Consider the following 24,131-nt stretch of genomic DNA (forward strand, 5'->3'; position numbering starts at 1 on the left):
CCTGCGATCGCGGGGTACGGTGCGTACACCCCAAAATCGCAGGGGTACGCACCCTACCCCCTGCTATCATGGGGTGTACGCACCATACGGTGTGTAAGTGATTGTGTGCTTTTCCATATGAATCGCCCTTACCTGAAGTGGACTGTACGAATCACGTCCTCATACCCCTGTCCGGATCGTACTGGTCGGGTCGTACGGCATGTGTACAAGTCGTACGGTTCACTGTTTCAGCCTTGCAATACGTACGGATCATGACGATTAGGACAAATTGACGGAATACGGATCGTACTACGCGACGCGGACGGACGGGTACGATTCGTACGGCGATGGCTCCGGATGAAAATCGTACGGACGTTTTTTTCCAGGATTGGAATCGACCCCTAAGTGTATTCGCCATTGTCGAACCCTCACCTACATAGCGTGGCATTCTTCATCCCTCAGTTCCTGTGAGTGTTTGGGTGCTCACTTGTAGCCAACCGTCATGATGGGAGTCACCTACCAACGTGAGGTTGTGATCTGTTTATGAAATAATGTAATGCATGGGCCAGGCTACATTTTATTTACACATGCAAAATTTTGCATTACACAATTTTATGTCATTTGTTTCCTCATGCGAAACTGGTTGTAGCAGAAAAAGTCTTAAGGGGGAGATGTTCTACTTGAAGCGGTCTTCTGTTGATAACTCTATCAAGGTATTGATTTAATGACAAATATTGGCAATCAATATTTCTTGACATTCACATAATTTCACTTAATTGTCGTGGCATTTTCTGATAAGTCTAAACAAATAATGGCTTTTCACGTGCCTATTTATTTATCTTTGTATTCTTGGTATACCTGTAAATAAAATTGTGTGGGTGAGGTAATAAGAATTTTACCAGTGTCCCCTACCAAAAGACTAAAAGCAAGAGAGTTAAACACATCCATTGTCAACGTGTTTCAGCACCCATGAAATGCCCACAGAGCTTCTCATAACTTCCTCAGGAAAGGAGGTCCAAGTATTTACAATAAAGAACCCTGGTAACAAAAAATACAGCAAATGCTTAACATCTGTGTATTGTTTTATGCTGATATAGCCATGGTTATCAGTAGTTATGTCGCTCTGGGTGCCAGTTACAACTGGCAGGTGAGCTTGGTGGTGGACTTAGACCCTTAACATGAGTGGCCAGATACAGCATCCATGGAGTAGATACTGCTCTGAGACATTCTCTCTTTCTTTTGTCTCCGGGGCCAGAATGACCAGATCCACAAACTCTGGGCTGTTAATTTCGGGTCCAGAGAAACCTGACCGGGACCCTGAAGGAGGCTGCAGGATGTGCCAGTTCCCAACCACCAACCAACACCTAACAGCAGCAATTGCTCTCCCTCATGTACTCTTCCTCGTCACATCACTAGACCCTACCACAGGCCTTCAAAAAAAAGCCCACATTCAGTTACCACCTAGGTGCAGAATTGTTCCTGTTATATTCCCTGGAAAATGACACATTTACATTTGGACTTGGTAATCCTAGGTGTTTGTTATACCCCAATCTTGGGGGAAATAACTTGGAATCCCCAGATTTAGATGCTGGAATATCAGCCTAAACTCATAACGAGTGTGACTGCCACCTGTGTGCATGTATGATTTGTACCAGTGTTATCCTAGAGGCATAAGTTATTCGAGTCAAACATGACTCCAAAACAAAGATCTTGAAACACACGTGTATTTTTCATGAACCAACACTAGATGACAGGAGTGTGATGTAATGTAGTTGTTTTATTACTAAACAATACATGCTCTATGCCCTAGTTTGCCACAATAGCCTCACCATAAATTGTTGGGAAAAAAAACATTGCAAGAGATGCCAACAGGGAAAGATGTGAGCCACAAAACATGTAAACAGTAACAGATTCATAGGATTTGAACAGTGTATTATTATTATTACATTTCTTATATAGCGCCAGAATCGACCCCCGAAGGGGTATCTCCGCGCTTTCCTTGGGAACCCGTCCTGGTTTTTCCCTGTGAGATAGCCCCTACAGGGCATCCCCAAGGTGAAAGCCAGGCATCCCGCCGCTGGGGGCCGTTGTGGAGATTAAGCAGGCTTAATGCCCAGAGTTGCAGAGTGTCAACCCATGATAATCAAATCTCTTGAGTAATCTCTTGAGTGTCAACCCATGATAATCAAATCTCTTGAGTATTCTGTTTAGGTACATGTATTGATTTTTGGCTCTCAGAAAATGTGCGCAATTTATTGTAAACAAAAGTTTATTGCTTTCATGTTGCAAAAAACAAAATACTTTAGCTACCAAGACTTAGTACTTCTAGTACCTCAGAAACAGACAATGATCTATGCATAGTAGTACACAGTAAAGCAGGGTAAAGATGTACACATCTTTCAAACTCATGCAGCCCGAGTGCATAACTTATTAAAACATTCCATTTCACATCTTCAGCTAGCAACTAGCAAACAACAACACCCAACCCCCCACCTTTTAGTCATCCCTTACGAAGCTGTCCTATATAGAGTTTTATAATCCCTGCCAAATTGAGCTCCCCACTGTAGTTTCAAATCCCACCCAAAAGCATCCATAGTAAAAAATAAATTGCTTCCACCTTCTGAATCCTCCAGCAAAAGCTGGGAGCTGTCAGATGCATCCGAGGCAACGTCCGGAGCCCATAGGTTATCTATTAAATGTTCCCATGCTCTCGCCCTATAAATTGTTCCTCGCCCTCTCTTCATTTACCTGTTATGTTATGTTATGAAGATTTGTAGAGTGCACCATCACCCCGGGGAGTATCCTGGCGCTGAGCAGATGTGAGTCTAGCCAAATCTCGGCCCAAGTAGGACTATTCAAAAAGCCAAGCCTTAAGCTGATAGATGATTTGTTATGTGTACCTCAAGTTTTTCCTGATTTCAAATGACTGGGTGGAGAAACACCAACGCACAGTTATCTCTAGGTGACAATGGCATAACAATAGCAGCCACAGTCCCTGTGGTGCGGAAGGCCCTCCGAGCTCCAGGAGCACCCTCCGGCACTGTGCACGGGCGGCGGGCTACTGGCCTGAGAGCTGCTAAGGTCCGAGTGGGGGGGCCCCATCCATGTACTTTTATAGAGGGCCCCCTAAAGCTTAGTTACGCCACTGCTAGGTGAATTACTACAGGATTATTCCAGAAGCTGGAATCTGGAGATGACAGTAGAGCAGGTTTGTGCGTTCCGGCTTCCATGATAGAATGCAATCAAAGAAGATCCTGAAATCTACTACACGAATGGCAATTGCCACAAAGGGCTGGTGTACTGGTTATATGGATATCAGCACAACTACACAGTCTTTGCAATATCTTTATTTATCGAATGATACAGTGGGAGCATTGAAACAGAAATGTTTTATATAGCAACCAGCAGAGACGTTTTAAGGCATGGGCAAAGTGGGCTCCGGCCCAGTGCCCCAGCTTTTCAGTGGGGCCCTGATAGCTCTCTTCTCCACACAGTCCGGCCCTGATGACCTGGAATGATTTTTGAAACATAAATTATTTTAAATACCATTTCCTTTATTTTTAATACAGGTAATGAGCGGGAGTCGATTACAGGCACTTTGCAGAGAAATGTTGTGTTTATAGTTTTCAACACCATGCAACATCCATAAAAAGTTCCTTTTAGATCAAAATAGGACCTAACATACGAGAAATGGCAGTGGGTCTGCTGCTGCATTACAACATTGAAAACACACATCACTATCCCTAAATATTAAATGGAAAAACATTTAGAATTTGGACCAGTGTGCCTGTGCAGTGGCACTGACCTGGCCAACGAAGGCACGAAAAAGCTAAACTTGGATCATAAATCTGAAGCTGTTCCGAACAGGGGTCCCCAAACTATGTCTGGCCCAGGGCCCCCAAAATCCTTCAGATGTCCCTGACAACGAGACATTCAGATGTGTCATATGTTCAAGATAGACGGATTTCATGAGAAACAGTAACAACACAAAATATGTAGGAAAAACTTGCAACTGTGTTTCCGAGGGGTTGTTCAGGGTGCAAGAAGTAGGCGAGCGTAAACTGTGCATAACGCTGGCAGATGCTCAGGCATGTTAGGAGCAGGTAGGTTTTGGAGCTTTGCTTAGGGATTGTTAGTTCAGAAGATCCGAATTGAGGGCAGTGCCGAATGATGCAAAGCAGAGGCAGCTCCGAGCTGAACTTGTACCTATTTTGCATGTTTGTTACTGATTCTTCACAGTGACAGAGGAGTTGGTGACGCGAGCCCCATAGTGTCCGGCCCAAATCTGGGTGTCCTTCCCTTTGTGAAAAAACTTCACGTAGCGTACATTGGGACCATAGTTACGGAACACATGCGAGACCTGCAAAGAACAAAGTAAAATTAGACTCCAAGAAATGCCATTCTTTGCAACTTTAAAATATTTTTGCACAGTCTATTGCACTGTTTTTAGACAGTGTTATTCTTTAATGATCCCCTAGTGAAGCAGACAAATCAAATAAACGTACACAGTTGCTCATCCTTTTTCTGTGCTACTGAATACAAATAAGATGGTACCCAACACCAGCACACAGTCTCTCTGGTTACCCACTTCTCTCCAAGTGATCTACAGCTGTTTCACTACATACTTGGCAACATTATCAGTGGTGATAGGCAACTCCTGCGAGTGGAGGGCAGGGAAATTGCATTAAATAAATAAAATATAATGGGGCATATTATCAAGAACGGCATTAAAAATGATCGCCGGGTTAGCAGCAGCAAACTGCCGCTAAAGCGGCGATAATGGGCTTGATAATATGCCTTTGTGAATTCCAATAGAAGTCCATGTTCTGGTGAGAACATGAACTTCTATTGGAATTCTCCAAAGCATATTATCATGCCCATTATCGCCGCTTTAGGGGCAGTTTTCTGCTGCTGCACCGGCGATAATTTTAACACCATTCTTGATAATATGCCCCAATGTTACTTACTGTGCAGCAGCCATACTCCTCACTCCAGTCCTCTTCCACTCTGTGACATCAGGGCCCCAGCCAACTCCCCTAACCAATACTGGCGTTTCTCTGACGCTGTTAACCAGCTTGAGAGAAGTGCCAGGAATGGAGGGAGAGGCCTCTGTCGGCACTCTAAAGGGCCCTGGAGGTCTGCACTTGCTCCCAATCCAGTTGTCTTAAGACAGCTCAGTTGAGAGGTTTAAAGTGCACATGCCTTGCTGGCCGTCGCAAGGTGGCTGGCCAAAGGGGCTTTAAAGGTGCACAGGCTGCCCTCTGCCCGCTCCTCCATGCTGCCACTCAGCAGGTCCCATTCCTTCCTGACACTCAGTTCGAGATGTAGTGACGAAAACTTAAATGGTAATGACCATTTTTTTTGTCTCTGGAGGCATTTCATTGGGGTGATGCTCCTTCGCTATAATGGAGAAGCTGCCCCTGATTTGACCAAAGAGATGTGGAGTTTTCAAGGTTCGCAAAAACAAAAATGAAAGGAGTCATATGACTTTTCACAAGCCTACTCCTAATTACACTGTCTCACTCACTGACTACACAAAATGCGCATTCATTGAGAGCATTAGGTAATAACCAGACGCATTGAGAGTTAGCAGTGGGGTGTTACTCAGACTTACTCAGGGCTTTGACATTGTTTATACCCAGGTCTTTGCTTATGATAATACTAGACTGATGGAGAACTCTTCCGCTAATGTGATCCAGGCTCACTCGAGCTCAAGATCGGTTAAAGGCCAGACATCAAGCTCAGATAATCAGAGCTTTGCATCTGAGAACACTTAAACTCACCCATATTTGCCCTGCCAATAACGCCCAGGGTGCCATCCTCATTTTCTCTGTCTTATGTTATATAAAGCAGTCTTGTTCTCCTGTCACTTTACATCCACAAAACTCTCCCCCCCCCCTTTTCCTCTCATTTCTCGGTTTCTTTGCCCTCTTAAGTACACTTCAACCAGTCTCACCACCGTATGCCACCACTCTGTCATTTTATTTTAAAATTACTATTTACCCTGTTTGCCATGAACAAATAAGACAATAACTATATAACAAACAAACACAATCAACCCAGCTTGCATATCATGTGAGAGGTTCACCTGGTATATGCTTTCCACTAATTTAAGTGGGCACCTTGCACCAGTCCAAACGACCCTTATTGGTGGTAGGTTAAAGACAACCTTTAAAGAAAGCTATCCTAGTGGTAGATGTGGAGAGCAGCCTTCGGGTTAAGTCTTGAAGGAATGTAAAGCAGTCGTTTTACCAGATTGTAAACTCCTGCATAACCAAATGAAAGGAGAACCACACAAGAGGTATATAAAATATGTGTATTTATTACTAAACACTCTCTACTAACCTCTTTATGAGATTAGAGCACAAAGCACACAGTATTAAATCATTAGAATGATAGTAAATAGCACAATACACGGTGGGCTCCTATTCTGTATTGTTGTCCTCCCTCCGCTACCTTTGGTACTCTCCTTTGGGCACTTTTATCAACCCTATCATAACACTTCTAATGAGGAAAGGCTAAATATCAGGATTGTAGATATGTAAAAGTCTTTTAAACAAACAGCACATTTATTTTTTGAACGTGTCCTGACTACAGAGCACCCACACAGGAGAGTACCACTCCTGCCCCTCCTTGATGAGGGTAATCACCCTCAACCATGAGGAATCCTTCCATCTATTACAAATGTATAGCATAAAACATTATTTTGTAATCAAGTCTGACTAATTAAAAGCAGCAACCTCCATAAGCATCCATAGCTGAATGTTTGTCCACTTCAGTTCGCCATGGATTTTGAGATAAAAGTTTATTCAGTTACATAACAGAACCAACGCTCTTTATGGGAGCTGACAGCAAACTTAAAAATTATTTGGACAAGTAAGTCTGAGGAATAAATGCAGAAGCTGTGCATTCTCTGAATGTAAACTGAAGCGATGGCCAAAGATGTAACCATGCACTCCACGCTGTATTAAAAGAGGCATGTGGTACGGCTCAAAAGGGGTACTCATAAGGAAAGTAGGGACCACTGTGGCATTTCAAAAGTTTAGAAGCAAACATGTAGGCCTAACCTTTGAGAAAATGCATACAACAGGTGATATGAACATGCAAGATTGGTCCGGTAAAAACCAACAAAGCCAAATGGGTTGACAGAGAATCTTTAACAGCGCCCACTGCGAGACCTTGCTGGGCCAAAGACAAAACAAACAGTAAAACATCCGACAGTTTAGTCTGGAGCAAGTCTGAGCCATGGGTGCCAAACAAAGCCACAAGCTCGTCCCAGCACCCTGCATAAACAGATTTTGGAGAATGCCACCCAGCTAACAGGATGACATCTACTGCTTCGGGAGGGAGATTGAACACAGTCAGGTGCTGCCACTCAATCTCTGAGCATGGAGGGGAAGATAGTGCATGCCTGGACGCAGGACCCTGCCCTGCTGCAATATATCTTCCCAAGGCAACAGCCTGATTGGAGGACAAATGCTCATTCCCAGAAGTTCAGGATACCACACTCTCCTGGCCCAATTTGGAGCCACTACCATGACTTGGGCCTGTTCATTCCTGATCTTGTTTAGAACCCGTGGCAAGAGAGGGAGCTTTGGGAAGTCACACAGGAGTCCCTGGCTCCACTCTAGATAGAATAAGTCTACGAAATAGAGCCTTCTTTGCAACTCCAACAAGCACAAGTCTTGGCACTGCACGTTTTTGGCAGTGGCAAAGAAGTCCACCCAGTGTTCTCCTCGCTGCTGGAGGACACCCTGCTCCACCTGAGTGTGGCTGGCAGTTGTGGTCCACTAAAAGTTCTATGAGCTCGTCCACCCTTACGTTTACAGATCCCTCCTGGTGGTGTACCATCAGGGAGATGCTCTTACAATTTAACCATTTCCAGAGTTGCAGGGGCTCTTGGCACAGAACCCAGAACTCCACTGCGCCATGCTTGTTGTAATACCACACAGTGGTGGTCTTGTCCATTAGGACCTGAACCAGCCTCTGCTTGGTGTATGGTAGGCAGGCTTTCAATGTCAATCAAATGCCCTGTCACTCTAGCAAATTGATGTGGCTCTTCACCTCCGTCAGAATACCTCCTCAACTCCCCATTGATATGTCTGTCACCACCATCCACTATGGGTGGGGAAGGAAGAAGGTTCTGCCGTTGGTCCAGTTGCAGTTGAGTAGTCACCACTGAAGACAGTTTGCAGCCTCCTCAGAAATTTGGATGGAATCTGACAAATTCCTCAGGTGCTGGGCTCATGGAGGCTTCAGATCCTACTGCAGGGACCACATCTGCTTAGTCGGTAAGCACAATGCAGGAGGTCATTACGACAGGAATCCTCAGAGCCATCCCCACTGAGTCCCAGGAGTGAGGCTGAAACATCAGTATCATACCCCGAATGCCTGGGACTTATTGATTCGGAAGGATGGCCCAAAATTGCTCTGTATCAAGAATGGCACAGAAGAAAGGGGACCTCTGTGAAGAAATCAGGTATAATTTTGGCATGCTGACAGTGAACCCCATTGATGTAAGGAGGTTTGCCATCATCTGGAGGTGGTCTATGACTGTGGTGAGCTCCCCTTTAACAGCAAGTCGTTGAGGTGGGGGAAGACTGGTACCTCTAATGGTACACTGCGACCATCGCCATAATCTGCGTGGACACCCATGGCACACTGGTGAGGCTGAGAGGAAGCATGACAAACTGAAAATACTTGTGGGCCACCTTGAACCACAGATAATGCCTGTGAGCCTGCAAGACAGTGATATGAAATTAGGTGTCCTGCAGGACTAACGCCACCATCCAGACTGATGGATCAAGGGCAGACAGACCGGTCAGTATGAACATCTTGAATTTGACCTTCCACAGGAAGAAATCAAAAGGTCGAAGGTCTAAAATAGGACAAAGTCTCTGCCCTTTTTCAGCACCAGGAAAAAAATGGAGTTACAGCCAGTTTCGATCTCCGGACCCTCTCTATGGATCTTTTCTCCAAAAGAGCTAGAACTTCTTGTATCAAAATATGCAAATGATCTTCTGTAAGCCGCTCTAATTTGGGTGGAAACTATAGAGCACAGAAGGAATGGCAGGGCGTAGACCCGTTGGAGCCACCTGTCGATTGTTATGGTATGCCACCCATAGAGAAAATGTCTGACCCTGCCTCCCACAAGGATGCTGTGCGCTGCTAAGGACACACTAAAGAAGTATTGCGATTGCTGGAGTGGCTGTAGACCAGAAGGTTTGCTGTCCCTGCAAGGCTGGACATTGTCTGCTGGATCCTCTACCCAGACCTCTAAAGGATGGGTTGGCTGTTGTTGGGACGGTGGGCATTGGAACTGCCTGTAAGTGAAGCCCCATGCGATGCCTTGAAAGGGGTGAAATCATTAGGGATACTACCTTGTGGGTGTGGAAGGACCAATAGATCAACCAGTGGCTCTCCTCTTTGAAGCACTCAAGGGTAGAGTCAGCCTTCTAGTAAACATTGCAAGACCTGAAAAAAGCCATACCCATATGCAAGGCTTGAACGTAGTCTGAAAAGCCTGTGGCTCTCATCCATAAGTAGAGTTGGAACACCACACTGCCTAAACAGGTAGTCATGTACAGTTCTGACCATATGACGTACTTGGTCACACCATGGACATCTTGAATGGTCTGTGTCAAGATGGCATGGAATTCATCTGGGGCTAATGGAAATAACTTAGCTACCACTGGATTGGATTCAAGCTAGCCTGGCTGATGAAGGGTGTTAGCCAGAAACTGGTCCCAGGATGCTTGTTTCCGGTTCAGGGAAGACCTGGTTTTGCAGTTCTAGCTGGACTGTTCCCATGAGGCACAGAGTCAATACTGATTTGCATGTAGCTAGGTCTGAACTGAGGTGGCTAAGTGAGCTAAAGAATGATGATGGATTCAACCCAGATCTGTGACTGGGGGTGAGTGTCAGAAAAGTTTCAGCGCTCCGTCCATCATCTTTTTGTGTTTGATTTGTTCGCCCTAGGTTGACAGGGTATACCCAGACGTGGGTCCCTTGCTCACTTTGCCACTTGATTCAAGCTAGCCTGGCTGATGAATGGTGTTACCCAGAAACCGGTCTCAGGATGCTTGTTTCCGGTTCAGGGAAGACCTGGCTTGGCAGTTCGGGCTGGACTGTTCACATGAGGCACAGGGTCGAGATTGATTTGCATATAGCTGGGTCTGAACTGAGGTGGCGAAGTGAGCTAAAGAATGATGATGGATTCAACCCAGATCTGTGACTGGGGGGGGAGTGTCTGAAAAGTTTCAGCACTACTTCCATCATCTCCTTGTTTTTGCTTAGTGCCTTCCTAGCAAACAGCTTTTGTTGACTGACCAAAGTGAGAGGATAGCTGAAGAAAACACCCTCTCCCCAAATACCTCGGTTGTTTTTACTCTGTACAGTGGGGTAGTAAGAACAGAATTGGTGTTAATGCTGATAGTGGAGTATTGTACTACCAGTATCTCATTAGTACGGTGCTGCATGAAGAAGGCAGAGTCACCCGAAACAGCAGGTCTGTTTTGATGTCTGATAATCATGGAAAAAGAAACAGACTCTTCCAAGGTACACCTGAGGGCGAGACCAGTCTTGCGTTAGGGGAGGTGTCTAGCCCACTTGCTTCTTGCCGGTCCGTATCAAAATTGTCATTGTTAGTGGGGATGAAATCTCCCCACAACTTGTCGCCATCATCTCTGTAAGGCTCTGGTCAGAGTCCGATATGGATAGTTGTTGGAGAACTGGAGAGTGACTCCTAGGCAAAGGAGTCAGAATGTTTGAGGGCTGGACGTATGCAGCTTTCGCCGAGGTCGAGGCAGATTCAGTTCAGTGTCTGATAGGACTATGCGCTCATTGTACTCCAATGGCATTTGTGCCGGTGTTGATGACAGAAGGAACCACCATGGACTGTGGTTGAGGGATTGGAGTCATCTCCCAATTCGGACCTGAGGTAAGTTCTGGAGGTACAGATGGCGCCCAGGACTGGCCCGCTGATAGTAACCTAACTGGCAATCTCCACGGACTGATAGCGGGGCAGATAAAGCTGGTAGAGTGCTGAAGATGCAGAGCAAGGCCTCCTTAAATGTCTCAACCTGTTGTGGCATCAACAATGGACCTAGAAATTCGGTGAGCATCGTATCAGCTGTAGAATGGGGACCTTAGTGGGGGAGGGACATCGAGTTTGTGGGACACTCCGACATCATTGCAACTTTTCAGATGCAAAGTGGCGAGACTTGGATGAGACCCAATTGGAATTCTCGTTTTTCTTTTTTGACTTCAACTTACCCGAAAACCTAGAACACAATAAAGATCTTTCATGGGGCTGGGTCAGAGAAGGGAAACTGATGTGTGCCTCTGTCGTCGAGTGGGAACCGCCTTTACACAACTTTGTTTGATGCGTAGTGACATATAGCTTGGCTTTGCAGTCCTGGGTCACATTAGGGCACATGCCTCGCATTACTTGTAGTCATAGCCCAGTCCCAAATACCAGAGGCAGAATTTGTGGGGCTCTGTCACAGACATGTGTTTGTCCCCACAAGCTTGTAGTATTAGGAGCGACATATTCCTTTGCACACTGGAAAATGAGTTAGGAAAAAAAGGCTCATCAACTTATGAGAAAAAGTAGGAGCTAGCTCTGGATTTGTGCATAATGGCTCGAAAAGAAGTGAAATTATGTCAGCGCACTTTGGTGGCACCTAAATGTAGCGCCAGTTGTCCCGCCGGGGCAAAGCGGAGTCAATGTGAAGCTGCACAACACCACCTACTGGTGCATAGGGGCTATGCTGAAAAATCTTCCCAATACAGTCTTGCAGCAGGGGTATATTCTAATAGTGAGAAATCTGAAGTTAGAAATATCCACCATAAAGACAGCTTGCAAGAAGAGTACTCTTCACCGCATAGGCAATACCTGTCTGTCTTGACTTGGCATAGCAAGTTCCAGAGAAACGTGCAGTGTGGGCTGACAAGTGGTAAGCTGACTCGGGGTTAGGTGACAGGATTAACAATGACTTGGAGAGGCTTGGCTCTAAGCCAAAGGGAGAGTGGAATGCTCAATAAACTGGTTCCAATAAAGAGGAAAAGATCCAGGGCAAGGGAGGACACAAGCAGAAAGGGAATTGGGTAACAAGTCAGATGCAGAATGACAAAGGAAGAAAGGCCGGTTCCTTCATGCACAAAGTGATTATTTGATATATATATATATATACATATATATGTTAGAAAGGGCTCACGACCAGCGTTTTTTCAGGAACCACACAAATGACTCGCACTCCAGGGTCTGTGTTTCAATTGCGTTTAATGGCGACGCGTTTCGACCAAACGGTCTTCTTCCAAAGCCAACCACATGTAAACACAATCACCATTTTATACAACAAACAGTGCTCCATAAGGTAAAGGAAACTGAGGTAGGACTACTTTGTCTATCCAGACTACATTTCAGTTGAACTACAAGTGAGGTAGAAGACAGACTGTGCAGAAAACGGTCTCAAGTGAAAAATTATTATTTACAAATACTATTCATACATATAAAGTGCAAATAAAATACTCATTTGTGAGATGAAGAAAGAATGTTTGATATTACAGATGAAGGCAGCATGATAATTAAATTAAATACGATCATTAAGCTCCTTATGTTCAAACAGTGCATAATTCACGTGGATATCAAATTCAATGCTGGCATTTAGATGTCACATGTGTGGTGACAATAAATCATCTCAAATTATTTGCAACACAATTTCTGAGACCACTTAGATTTTATCACAGTTATCTGTCCAATTTGCGTCTGCCCCTGAATACCGTAAGGTGGAGCTGAAATTGACAACATCATTTAGGGTTATCTCATCACGGCCAAGTGGCCAATTCATGGTACAAGATATATTTCAGAATGGTAGTCTTGTAGTCACAAAGACTTAAGCAGTAAGCCCTCCTCTCCGCTACGGTGGGGTAAGGAAACACCCCACAATCCATAACGGGAATTTCCAACGTTATGCCGGAGCCATTCCATACAAACTAAAAAAGTAAAGAAAGTTAAAAGGGTGATAGGGTACTGAAATACTTCATTCAGCCCTGTGAACTATAAAAAGTGAACCCTGTGTTGCCTGAATACTTGCCTAGCCAGACACGTCAGAGACAGACACAATGGTGTGATTGTGAAAAATAAAATAAATGGAATTTACAAAGGTACCCACATTTGGACAGGAAAAAATCCATTATATAAGAGTAACATAGTTCAAAGTCAGACATTCAGACGGATTTGGCAAAGTTAGTAACTATGATCCCATATTCGGGTTCAGGGGTAATGATGAAATTAGTCCATCTGTGTCAGAGAGAGCCCTCTCTGCGCAGGATAACAGTTAGTGAGGGAAGGGGGGACAAACGCAGACACCCAAAATGAGGGATCTGGGTGACAGAGGTATATAGGACACAGGTTGAACTGGTGCAGTATAAAGGCAGATCTTTCGGCTCAACATAAGGTTTCAGCCAATGTGCACGTACAGTTCTTCATCCTCGTTCAGGCCAAAGGGGTTCCTCGAATCCAGGCGGATGATATAGCGGGATTCCAGGACACGTAGTTGTTTAAGACGATTGCCCCCTCTGGGGTTTGCTGGGACCCTGTCAATACCAAAAAAGGAAAATTGGTTAACATCACTGTTGTGGACACGCAACCAATGTCGTGCGGTAGCATAGGACATATCAACATTTCTGATAGCTCGCATGTGCTCAAGGATTCTCTTTTTTATCGGGAAAATGGTACTACCCACATAGAGCTTTGAGCATGGGCACACAATTGCATATACACAGTGATCAGTGTTACAGTTCATGAATTTGCCTATACTTTCAGTCTTTCCCGTAGGGAGTAAATAGGACTTCACATTTTTACTGGTGACATAGGCTTTACATTTGCCATACTTATAGAACCCTTTTTGTTCTTTGAGCCAGTACCCCTTCTTCACAGGACCCTCAAAGTAACTCCTGACAAGCATGTCTTGAAGAGACCATGCCTTTCTATAGGTAACCTGTGGTGAACTATTGACCAGTTTACCAATAGTCAGATCACTTTTTACAATGTGCCAATGCTTTTTCAGAATACCTCGTACACTGCCTGCTTCAACATTGTATGTTGTTATCATCCTCACGTTGCTAGACCCAGAATTATCGGGATGTTTAGTAACCCTCTTGGTCAGAAGTAATGCCCTGTTCCTCGATTTCACTTTTTCTCTAGCTGTCATTAGTGTCTGGTCTGAGTAACCCCTGACTCTGAACCTTTGAATCATACTGTCCTGTGCCTTTTCATAGTTATCCTTGGAGCTGCAGTTTCTTTTTGCCCTTAAACATTCTCCATATGGGATGCTATCCTTTAGGCTTTTGGCATGTAAAATGCTGTTCCCGGAAGTGGGTTTCCTGTAAAGGTCTGTTTCAATCACCCCTTCCACTATCCTGACTGTGACATCCAAAAAGTCCATTTCTAAGGGATCTACCTTACTCGTGAATTTAAGATTCACATTTTTATTGGTGTTAAGAAGGAATTTGTTTAAATCAGATCTTGTTCCATCCCAAATCAGAAAGATGTCATCTATGTACCTGGTGTAAAATACAATATGGCGGGTTACATCAACATTGTCCTCAGACCATAGAATTTGTTCCTCCCACCATCCCATCAACATACATGCAAAACTAGGAGCAAAACAACTCCCCATAGCAGTCCCAACTTCCTGCTTGTACCAGATGTTTTCAAACAGGAAGAAGTTGTTAGTAAGACAAAATTCCAGCATTTCCAAAAGCATTTCCGTTTGGTTAAGATAGAATATTGACCGGTCCCTCATATAGTGTCTACAAGCACTCAGACCATCACTGTGTTTAATGCACGTGTACAGAGAGACCACGTCAATCGTAACCATACAGTAGCTGTCCTCCCATCTGATACCCTCAATCTTGGAGATAAAATCAGTGCTGTCTCTACAATATGAGGGAAGATTCAAAACATAAGGAAAAAGAAAAGTGTCCAGAAAAATAGAAGTACTTTCAAGGAGACTACCATTTGCCGATACTATTGGCCTTCCTGGTGGGTCATCCTTGTCCTTGTGGACCTTGGGTAGCATATAAAAACAGGGGGAGATCGGATGTTGCACATGCAGGAACCTGAACTCAGATTCAGCTAACAGATTCCTGCCTCTCCAATTTCTCAACTTGTCATGGTAAGTAGAAATACTCATCGTATATTCCTCCCTGTTCGCCCTTCTGTAATTACCTGACAGCTCTAGTTGTTTCCTGGCTTCCTGTCTGTACAGGTTGATATCCCACAAAACAACGTTGCCACCCTTGTCTGAGGGTTTAATTATGAGGCTTCGATCCCCATTAAGGGTTTTCAGAGCTTCCCTTTGCTGTGGTGTCGAATTGTGGGCATGCCTATTCTTGCTCTTCTCCCACAGGACAAGAAGATCCCTATTGACTATATCGTGGAAGGTTTCCAGGTTGTCATGGGGAGTGGTGGGGTTGAAAGTGGATTTGGGTCTATGGTTCGTGACACTTCTTCCTCCCAGTGTTAATCCCATCCTGTCCAAAATTTCCTCATCATCCAAACCACTCACATCTTCCCCGCACAACTCAAATGCACTCGCCAAGCTGTCAACATCCTGTATTTGTAAGACTTTTGACACCTGTGTGCTCCAAATGGTATCACTGCTTCTATGTTCTAAAGCACGTTTCTTCTTTAGTGCGAACATTTTCATCAATTTTAATTTTCGGACAAATAGGAAAACATCAATCCTGGTTTGGCTGTAATCGAAGTTGGCTGTCGGGCAGAAAGTCAAGCCCAACTCCAAGACCGATTTTTCAGCCTCAGGTAAAACGTGGGAGGAAATGTTAACAATAGTCAAATTGGGCTCACCCATCATTGTTGCTTGTTCTGTCATTGCGTTTTCCCATACGACATTGCTCCTCTTGTGCTGTTTCCCCCCACGCCTTGTTGTCTTCCTCTTGTGTTTCCTCCTCTTCCTCTTCCGTAAGTTCGATTTGGTGGTCTTGCCCTCAATGTCAGTGTTGACTGTAAAAAATCATACTCTTCCATAGGTTTAAAGGAGAGCATACTTCTTCCGCTTGTATCCAGAATTTCTTCAAAATCCGAATAGTTTTCTGACCCAGATTCGGAGACCGTCACATTCCGTTGTTGCCCTGCCAGTTGTTTAAATTGTTTAATTGCCGCATCATATTTCTTCCCAAAAGTAAGAATACGCCCACTGGCATAGTCTTGTTTGTCTCTTAAGAACTTGGTCTTTTTCTTCTGTTTGATCTCATTCTCATACTTGTCAAGCCTCTTCTCCATCTGCTCAATGGCTCTGGCTATTTTCTCCTGGGCATCAAGTTAATCCAACTCGGCTTTCAATTTGGCAATGTCCGAAATCACTTGTTCTAGCTCCATGCCCGCATATTTTGACAGCAGGCCAAGCATATTCTTGCAGGTCCCTGCCAATAATTCAGACCAATCCGCAATCAGTTTGGGGTGGGGATTTTGATATGTTGGGGTAATCATGATTCTGAGGCCCCTTGGCACCCTCCCCACTTCTATATAGTTGTTCAGCGACGTCACCTCCCACCACCTGTTAATTTCTTTTTTCAACAGCTTCTCATATTGAAACAGCAACTGTTTTACTGATTTATCTGGTGTAGTTGTCACGGTTTCATTGTTCATTCATGTATATATATCACAAGACAGGTCATTACAAAAGAGACTGTTAGGTAAAACACCCTGTACAAGCTCTATCCTTTATATCGAATGCACTGACTATCGGTGAAGGGACCCTAGAGTGTTCACTGGCACTCCGCCTACTACCAATAGACAATGAGAAAGGGACCCAGATACCCTAAACCACTAAACCACATCTTGAAGCAGCTATCAATGGGTGGAAGATTCTTGTCCTGAGGAATGGGAGTGGTTACAGGGCTATGTTCGAGAGGAAGAGAGGGCACTGACATTGCTAATCCATTTTCCTCCCACACCCACCATCAGGCAGCAAGTACATATTGGCTGTGGTGGATCATGCCGTCAAGTGTCCAAAAGAGGTACCTCTGAGGAGCAAGGATGGTAGGGTACTAACCGAGGTAGTTCTAGTATTCAATTCTAAGATTTGATTTCCTAGGACTGTCATTTCCAACTGGGAATCAAACTTTAGGTCATTTTAAATGTGTGAGATGTTGGATAAATGTGGTGTAACCAACCACTTCATGGCATAAACCACACAGACCAGTGGGATGGTTAAGTTGATTAGCAAAACCCTTAAGAGCACACCAGAGAACATCAGGAGGAAGAGGCTCTTTTCCGGCAATACCTCTTACCTGCTTACAGACAGATCCCGCACAAAGGAGTTGGATTCAGTCCTTTCAAACATCTGTTTGGGCCCCCAGTGCTTTGCTCACTCATCTTAGTCTGAGAAGGATAGAAAGGAACTTCTGAGCCACCCAGAAACGCATGGCTGACTATGGGATTGGTTTCAGGAAACTGACAAAATAACCTTAAGGGAATCCAAGAACTGATAAAAGAATGGTTTGATCATAAAGCAGCGCCCACTGGGTAACAGAAGGGTCAGGAGGTTTTGATGCTGAAACCCCTTTGGCCCAGAGCATGGAGGATAAGTGTTGTGTCACTTTGGCAAAATGAGGCGGACCCCTGCATTAACGGATAAACCCTAGCAAGGAAAAACTAATTTAGAAAAGCGGAGAAGTTGCACTGGGTTGCGTGCATTGATATATAAAAAACATGCATACGTTGAACACTATAGAAAACAAATTAATAAAGCAAAACTATAGATAAATATTTTGTTTATTTCAGTACTTCTATATTTTTTTATCATTTTTTGTCTTCTTTTTATCAGAAAAAATATATTTAATACATAAAATAGTACACACAATTCATGTTGGACAATTTCTAACTTCTATTAATTGTTCTACAATTATCTGGTACATGTTCTACATTAATTTCATTCTGCTCTTATGTTTTCTACTGGAGACAATTGATCACAATGATTGATTTACAATGTAGTAGTTAATTGCGACAATTCATGATAATATCTGTCATAGTCAAATCATTACTGTCCACATATCCCTGGTAGTTTTGTACAGAACCATTCAACGCGTTTCGGCTATTGCCTTCTTCAGGAATTCTGTATTACGAGTGGTAAAGAAATTCATAAATAATATCCTCTATATGATGTCTTTATTTCAAAGATGCTTATCCCTCTGCAGATTAGATTAGACAGCTATGTTGAGAACAGTACTTCATTTGTGTTTGTGTTTGCCATTGCTTGGAACCGGTACGTATTTTTTTTAAAAGCGGTATGCATTAATGATAATGAGTCCACCACATGGTGGTGCTCTGTGTGTATTTATCAGTAAACTTCATTGGTTGCCCATTTCACTATTTAAAATAAATTACAAATTATAAACCAAGTACTTGCACACAATCCCTACAGTTAAAGGTAGCATTGGGTAGTGTAAGCTGCAGTGGACTCATGTAAATTTGCTTGGACCCTGGCGCCTAATTTTTTACAAATTAGCACTGGATGAGTGACTTCACACTTCATTGTGCAATGCTTTGTATACACATCCCTGAAGGCAGCACTGTCACAAATATCTTCAGCTAAAAATTACACACTTCAAAACAGGTTCCAGGGCCTTAGACAGTCGGTCCACATCCCCTGTCAGAAACAGAGTAGAAAAGTGGGATCCAAACTACCCTGCATGATTCCAGCTCCAAGTTTGTCTTGACTAAGGAGAGAAGTGCTCTGCAGAGTACTTGAAGAACTGCTGTGAGACCAGGGCTTTTGTCTGCAAGACAGTCTCCCAGAGGTAAGGAGACATTACCTGAAGTCTGCACAACTTGCAGGTGAAGATGTGGGTCTGCCTATAGCCTAGAAGTCTGCCTGTCTACTCAAAGAGGGAAGGAGAGTGCCTGGGCCTGAAGGAAGGGAGATTGTCCATGAGAAGAAGCCCAGAAATGTTCTTGGTGCATGGCGTTGGAGACCTCTCGTTGAGCTTCCGAAAGCACGGCACCGGTTTCGGAGGTCGTGCAGGAGTCGTCGGGGCCCTCGAAGTCACACATGTTGCAGATCGAACTCCTCTTTGTTGAAGTCAGGAGCGCTGACGTTGGCCGGTGTCGGAAGCTGCGGGGTGAAGTGCAGCGGTGCAGCATGCAGTGCCTTCAGGTCACGGTGCGAGCAGCAGCTCGGTGGCGGCATCAGATGGCATCAGTGGGAGATGGGAGATGAAGGCCGTGCTCATCACGGTGTTGGCAGGTCACGGCATCGTTGTTGCTGAAGCGCTGTCATCGGCTGACGAACTGGAGTCGATGGCACCAGCGTTGGTGGTCCAAGGCTGCGGAGCGGGATGAGGGCAGTGCGTCGTGTAACTTTATGAGCAGTGCCGTCAAACCACGGTGCAAGCAGCGGCATCGATTCCAGCGTGGAGCGTCGTCGTCAGGGATACTAAGGCGTCGTCGTGAAGTTAGGCGGTGCGGAGTGCGGTGCCCACAGGTCGCGGTGCGAGCGGCGGCTCAGTGGCAGCGTCAGCAGGCATCGTCGGTGAGACCAGGGTCACAGAGAGGCGTTGCGGTGGTGCCCTCTCTGGTGCGGTCAGGACACGGAGGCGGCAGCAGGGTCGTCGACGTCGTGAGGTTGGTTTTCTTCTGTTGCAGCACAAAACACACATTTCCCAGTGCTGAGGGCAGAAGAGCTTGACGTCTTTGCTGTTCCTGAGACTTCTTGAACAGGGGGCAAGCACAGAAGCTCACAAAAGTAGATTGTAGAAGGTTCAGTCCAGTCCTTTCACTGCCAAAGACAGAAGCAGCTACTGCAGGCCAACACGGCACAGCACACAGCAAAGTGCTAGTTCCTCCTCACAGCTGCTCCAGCTCTTCTTCTTGGCAGTCTTCGTGATCAAAAAGAGTTCTGATGTTCTGGGGTTTGGGCCCCAATATTTATACCACCAAATCCTTACTCCTCTGTAGGAAGAGGGTCATGAACATAGTCCTAACCAGTTCTGGTCAGTCTTGGAGTACTTTGTGTACAGGTCTCCTTCTTTTCTTTGTCAGGATTGGCCAGGGTCCTCAGACACACCACAGGAGGTGGAGCCAGCATTGTGAAAGGCAGGCACAGCCCTATTCAGACCCAGATGCTTCTTCTCCCGCCACTCTACATGCAGATGGGTCTATTCAGCCCTGTGCTGACTCACCCTGTCTCCTGGAGCCACTCCAGCCCCTGTCACTCACAAACCAAACATGCAATACCTAACCTAGCAGAGGCAGGCTGGCTGGTTAGGCACGAAAATACCTCCTCTCTAAAAGTGGTATTTTCAAACACAGAATATTAAAACCAACTTCACTTAAAGTTGTATTTCATCATTCTGAATTTGAGCATACTAAATTTGTTTCTCTACCATGTTCCCTGGGTCAGTTAGGATGATAAGATGTTATAATCAAACTGCCCATTCTGGCCTATAGGAACAGGTAGCCTTGCAATAGTGAAAAACAAAATTGGCTGTAATTCACTACCAGGACATGCCACACACACCAGGGCATGTCCTACCTTTCACATACAATGCACCTTGCCCACAGGTGTACCTTGGGCCTACCTTAGGGATGACTAACATGTAGAAAAGGGAAGGTTTAGGGACAGGCAAGTGGGTGCACTGGCAAAGTCGACATGGCAGTCCCAGACTGCACACAGGCTCTGCAATGGCAGGCCAGGGTTACACTTTATGGGATGTTTGCGTGGGTGGCACAATCCAGTGCTGCAACCGACCAACAGCATTTGATTTTTGGGCCCTGGCATGTGCAGTGCACTTTACTACTTTACTTTACTTTAATAGGCCAATCATGGAAACACCAATCCATAACACATTTTACCACAGGAGCACTTGCACTTTACCACTGGTCAGCAGTGAGAAAAGTGCACAGACTCAATGCACCAGCAAAAACGGAGTCAAAACCGGGAGGTCAGAAAACAAAAACTCAGGGGAAAAACACCAAAAGATGCCAAGTCTAATAACACCTGAATCACTTCTTGCCTGAGAGTCCCCAAGGTAACACTCATCTTTCAATGATAGGGCACTGAATCAGCAGTACTGGGTCCCTGTAGTCAGGGCAGCACATTGCTCGCCTTATGTAGTCTGAGTGCAGGAGCTCTACCATTGGTTGTAACACAGAGCATTGGAAGAACCCTGTACCTGATTCCTGTGAGTAGCATGTTTCTTCATACTGTTAGAGTACTTCTATTTTTACAAAAGCACTGGTCTGGCAGCAAATTATTGTGTCTCTTGGTTGACTGTTGAGTTTGGAAATTTTGCCACCCTCACTATCTCTGTGAGAAAGCTTTAAATTTCCACCCTCGGTACCGTGAGAGTCAGATGTGGAAGGCATGTATTTGGCCCAGTTTGTGGACCCATAAAGAGATGGACCAGAGGCAAATGACCCAATCAGCGCAGTTGTGATCCAGTCGCCCCTGTCTGCCTTATGGCCCCCAAATTAGAACAATAACCCATTTATGAAATGGCACTATGAGTGGCCCCTCTAAACAGGTTGTATGACGGAACCGCACATGTATTTACCACACTTGTCTTTACCCCGACTGCAACGTGACCACACAAGTCATTACAACGACTTCACTTAGAATATACTTCACTATTCCAACTCCAGTCTATGCACCAGTAGGGAAGGTGCTGGACTTAAAATCCAACACCAGTCCAACAACGCGCCACTTAAGGCAAGTCATTGTAACGACTTGAGTGGTAAAGAAATACGTGGTAACGTCATAGTGACTACATTGAAAAGGGAGATCGTGGTTGTAACTGCGTGGTAACGCATGTTTTTCCTCTAAACAGCAACTTAGTTGGTAATAACAACAGTCTTGGTGATGCCACATGTAATTATCACATCCATTCCCACTCCCTCTTCCACCACTTGAACTAACCTCTGAAACAGCCATTATCCCCACCCATCTCCAGAAATCACTCTTCTTGTGACGCAGGTCCACCCATACATAAGCTTTTCATGGAACAGACTTTCTAATCCCAACTCTAAATCTGAACAGCTTAGTGGACAATACTAAGAATAACTATTGTAACTTCCATACAAATATCAGCTACCTAGAAAAAATTGAGTCATAATCATATTAAACACTCCACTGCATAGTCAGCTAATCTGGCCTTACTGACAGCTGTTATTGGATTCTCCCCCCCAACAGTGACCCCTTCCCGATTAGCTGTAGCTGGAAATGGGACCTGTAAGAGAATCAGGTCACAGGTGATACAACTACTTTATACTGATGGTAATTAGTAACCACCACGACCACGCCTCCCCCTCATGACCCCTTGGTCCCTTGGTCATCTGTACCTGGTGATAGCTCTCATCATTCCATTGTGGAATGCTGTCGGGGGCTTCTTTATATTCCGCTATTATCTCTTCTTCGTTGGAAGCTAGCAGCGTCACACAAATTTCATACACACATCCACAATCGGTGCGTCCACCGTACCTTAATAGACAAAAACAAATACTGTTTATGACAAACAATTTGTGAGAGGTATACTAAAAGAACATCACTGGTCTGAAAAAGTAGCACGTAGAAAAGCCAAGAAGAGAAGCAAATTAAAAAGTCAGCAAGTCTGTGGATGGTTGGGACAGCAGCTCTGTGGGTAGGTGGGTTTGGGGGAGCAACCTGACTTGGAGAAATCATCAAATATAATCTGGTCAGGGCAAGACAGATATGTGTGCACGCAGTAGGCATTTAGATATGCTTGAAGAGCAGGTCTGCATATAGTGGTGAGGCAGTGGTCAGTCATGTAGCTCCAAAGATGTTCCCTCCTTTTCAGACTCTAATTGGGGAGCCGCGGGACTAACAGAAGGCACCCAGACCCCATCCGTGTAATTTGCCACTGGGGTCCTGAGGTCGGTATAATGATGGCTATGCAAACTCAGACAAGTACTTGCAAACTCAGCCAAGTGCAAACCTTTCCACACTTCACTCTCGAGGTAAGAAGGGCAGAAATCACAGGCTTCTCAGAGAGGTAGTGTGGAGCACAAGAGTTCAGAACTCAACAATCAACCAACAGACACATTAACTTATTGTCCACCCCAGCACTTATATTTTATGTAAAAGAAAATATTTTAAGATCACAACAAAACACACAGTTCAATAGGAGTGTAATACAGAGTTGTAACCTAAATCATTGAGTTGCTACAACCCCTTTCTGGTCCTTTCGCCCTGCTTTTATTTGTATCCCATGACTACAGTTCCAAAAAAACTAAGAGCTGAGAAACTGATTAGGCACAGATGAAGATGGTTTTAAATGCTCTCAATGGTTAACCTCGTATCTCAGTTTGAAGGTTTTACCCCCTTGGTTTTACTTGGTAAAGGAATCTCCTTCACATGTTAGTGTCTTGTCCTAGATGTAGGCTAAACCATGCATTTACCTGCTGGCAGGGCTAATAGTGTGGTGGGGAAGAATGCATTCCCTCCTTGTGGTGATGGTTCTTCTTGTGCGGGCCATTGCGACAGTCTTGTACTGCAATACAGGTCATCTTTAGAAGAGGTGGCCTTAGGAGCTGGTTACAGACAGGTGCTCATTCGAAGCAGTTGCGGCGTCTGATATAACTCACCCATGGTGTGCAATACATCTTTGCTTCCTGATGGCATTAGTGGCAGTACCTGTCTTTAGAGCCCAGGGCAGACTGCCAGGCTACCCAGTTGTACTTGTTCTTACAAAGTCTTAGTGCAGATGACACAGGGGCAGAGAGAGCACAGGTCCCTCCTGGCTTCGTTTTTTGTGTCAGTTAGATTTCTCTAGGTGCTTTTTAAGTCAGGGATGTGCTGGACACCTCCTCTTGGACAGTCTCACGGTCTGCAGGGCCAGGTATACTTCTTCCGACTATCAGGAGGTAGGCAGGCAGCCTTGAAGGACCTTCAGGCAGATTCCAAAACCATGAAGTTCAATCAGGGAGCTTCGAGTCAGCATGACATGGTCTACCCTGAGGAAGGAAAACCTCTTACTGCATAACATTTAAATTTGGAATCAAAGGGGGACAGCTCAATTTATCGGTAGGCACAATACCTCTATAAACAACAGGAGCAAGGAAGTTAACTCAAATTAAAGGAGACACCTGATGTAGCTCAGATTTAATC

General features: G+C 44.8%; 1 protein-coding gene across 1 annotated transcript in view; it reads right to left on the reverse strand.

Annotated features, from left to right (window-relative positions):
- Window positions 1-3,322: 3,322 nt before the first annotated feature.
- Window positions 3,323-24,131, reverse strand: part of LOC147659346 (F-box only protein 2-like) — a 92,830-nt gene continuing 72,021 nt past the window's right edge. The window contains exons 5-6 of the mRNA XM_086951830.1: window positions 22,346-22,484; window positions 3,323-4,339 (exon numbers count right to left, since the gene is read on the reverse strand). Of these exons, the coding sequence (XP_086807956.1) occupies window positions 4,202-4,339; window positions 22,346-22,484 (277 nt within the window). The 3' untranslated portion in view covers window positions 3,323-4,201. The remainder of the gene's footprint in view (window positions 4,340-22,345; window positions 22,485-24,131) is intronic.

This window comes from Lissotriton vulgaris, unplaced genomic scaffold, assembly GCF_964263255.1.
Source record: "Lissotriton vulgaris unplaced genomic scaffold, aLisVul1.2 SCAFFOLD_2173, whole genome shotgun sequence".
Lineage (NCBI taxonomy): Eukaryota > Metazoa > Chordata > Amphibia > Caudata > Salamandridae > Lissotriton > Lissotriton vulgaris.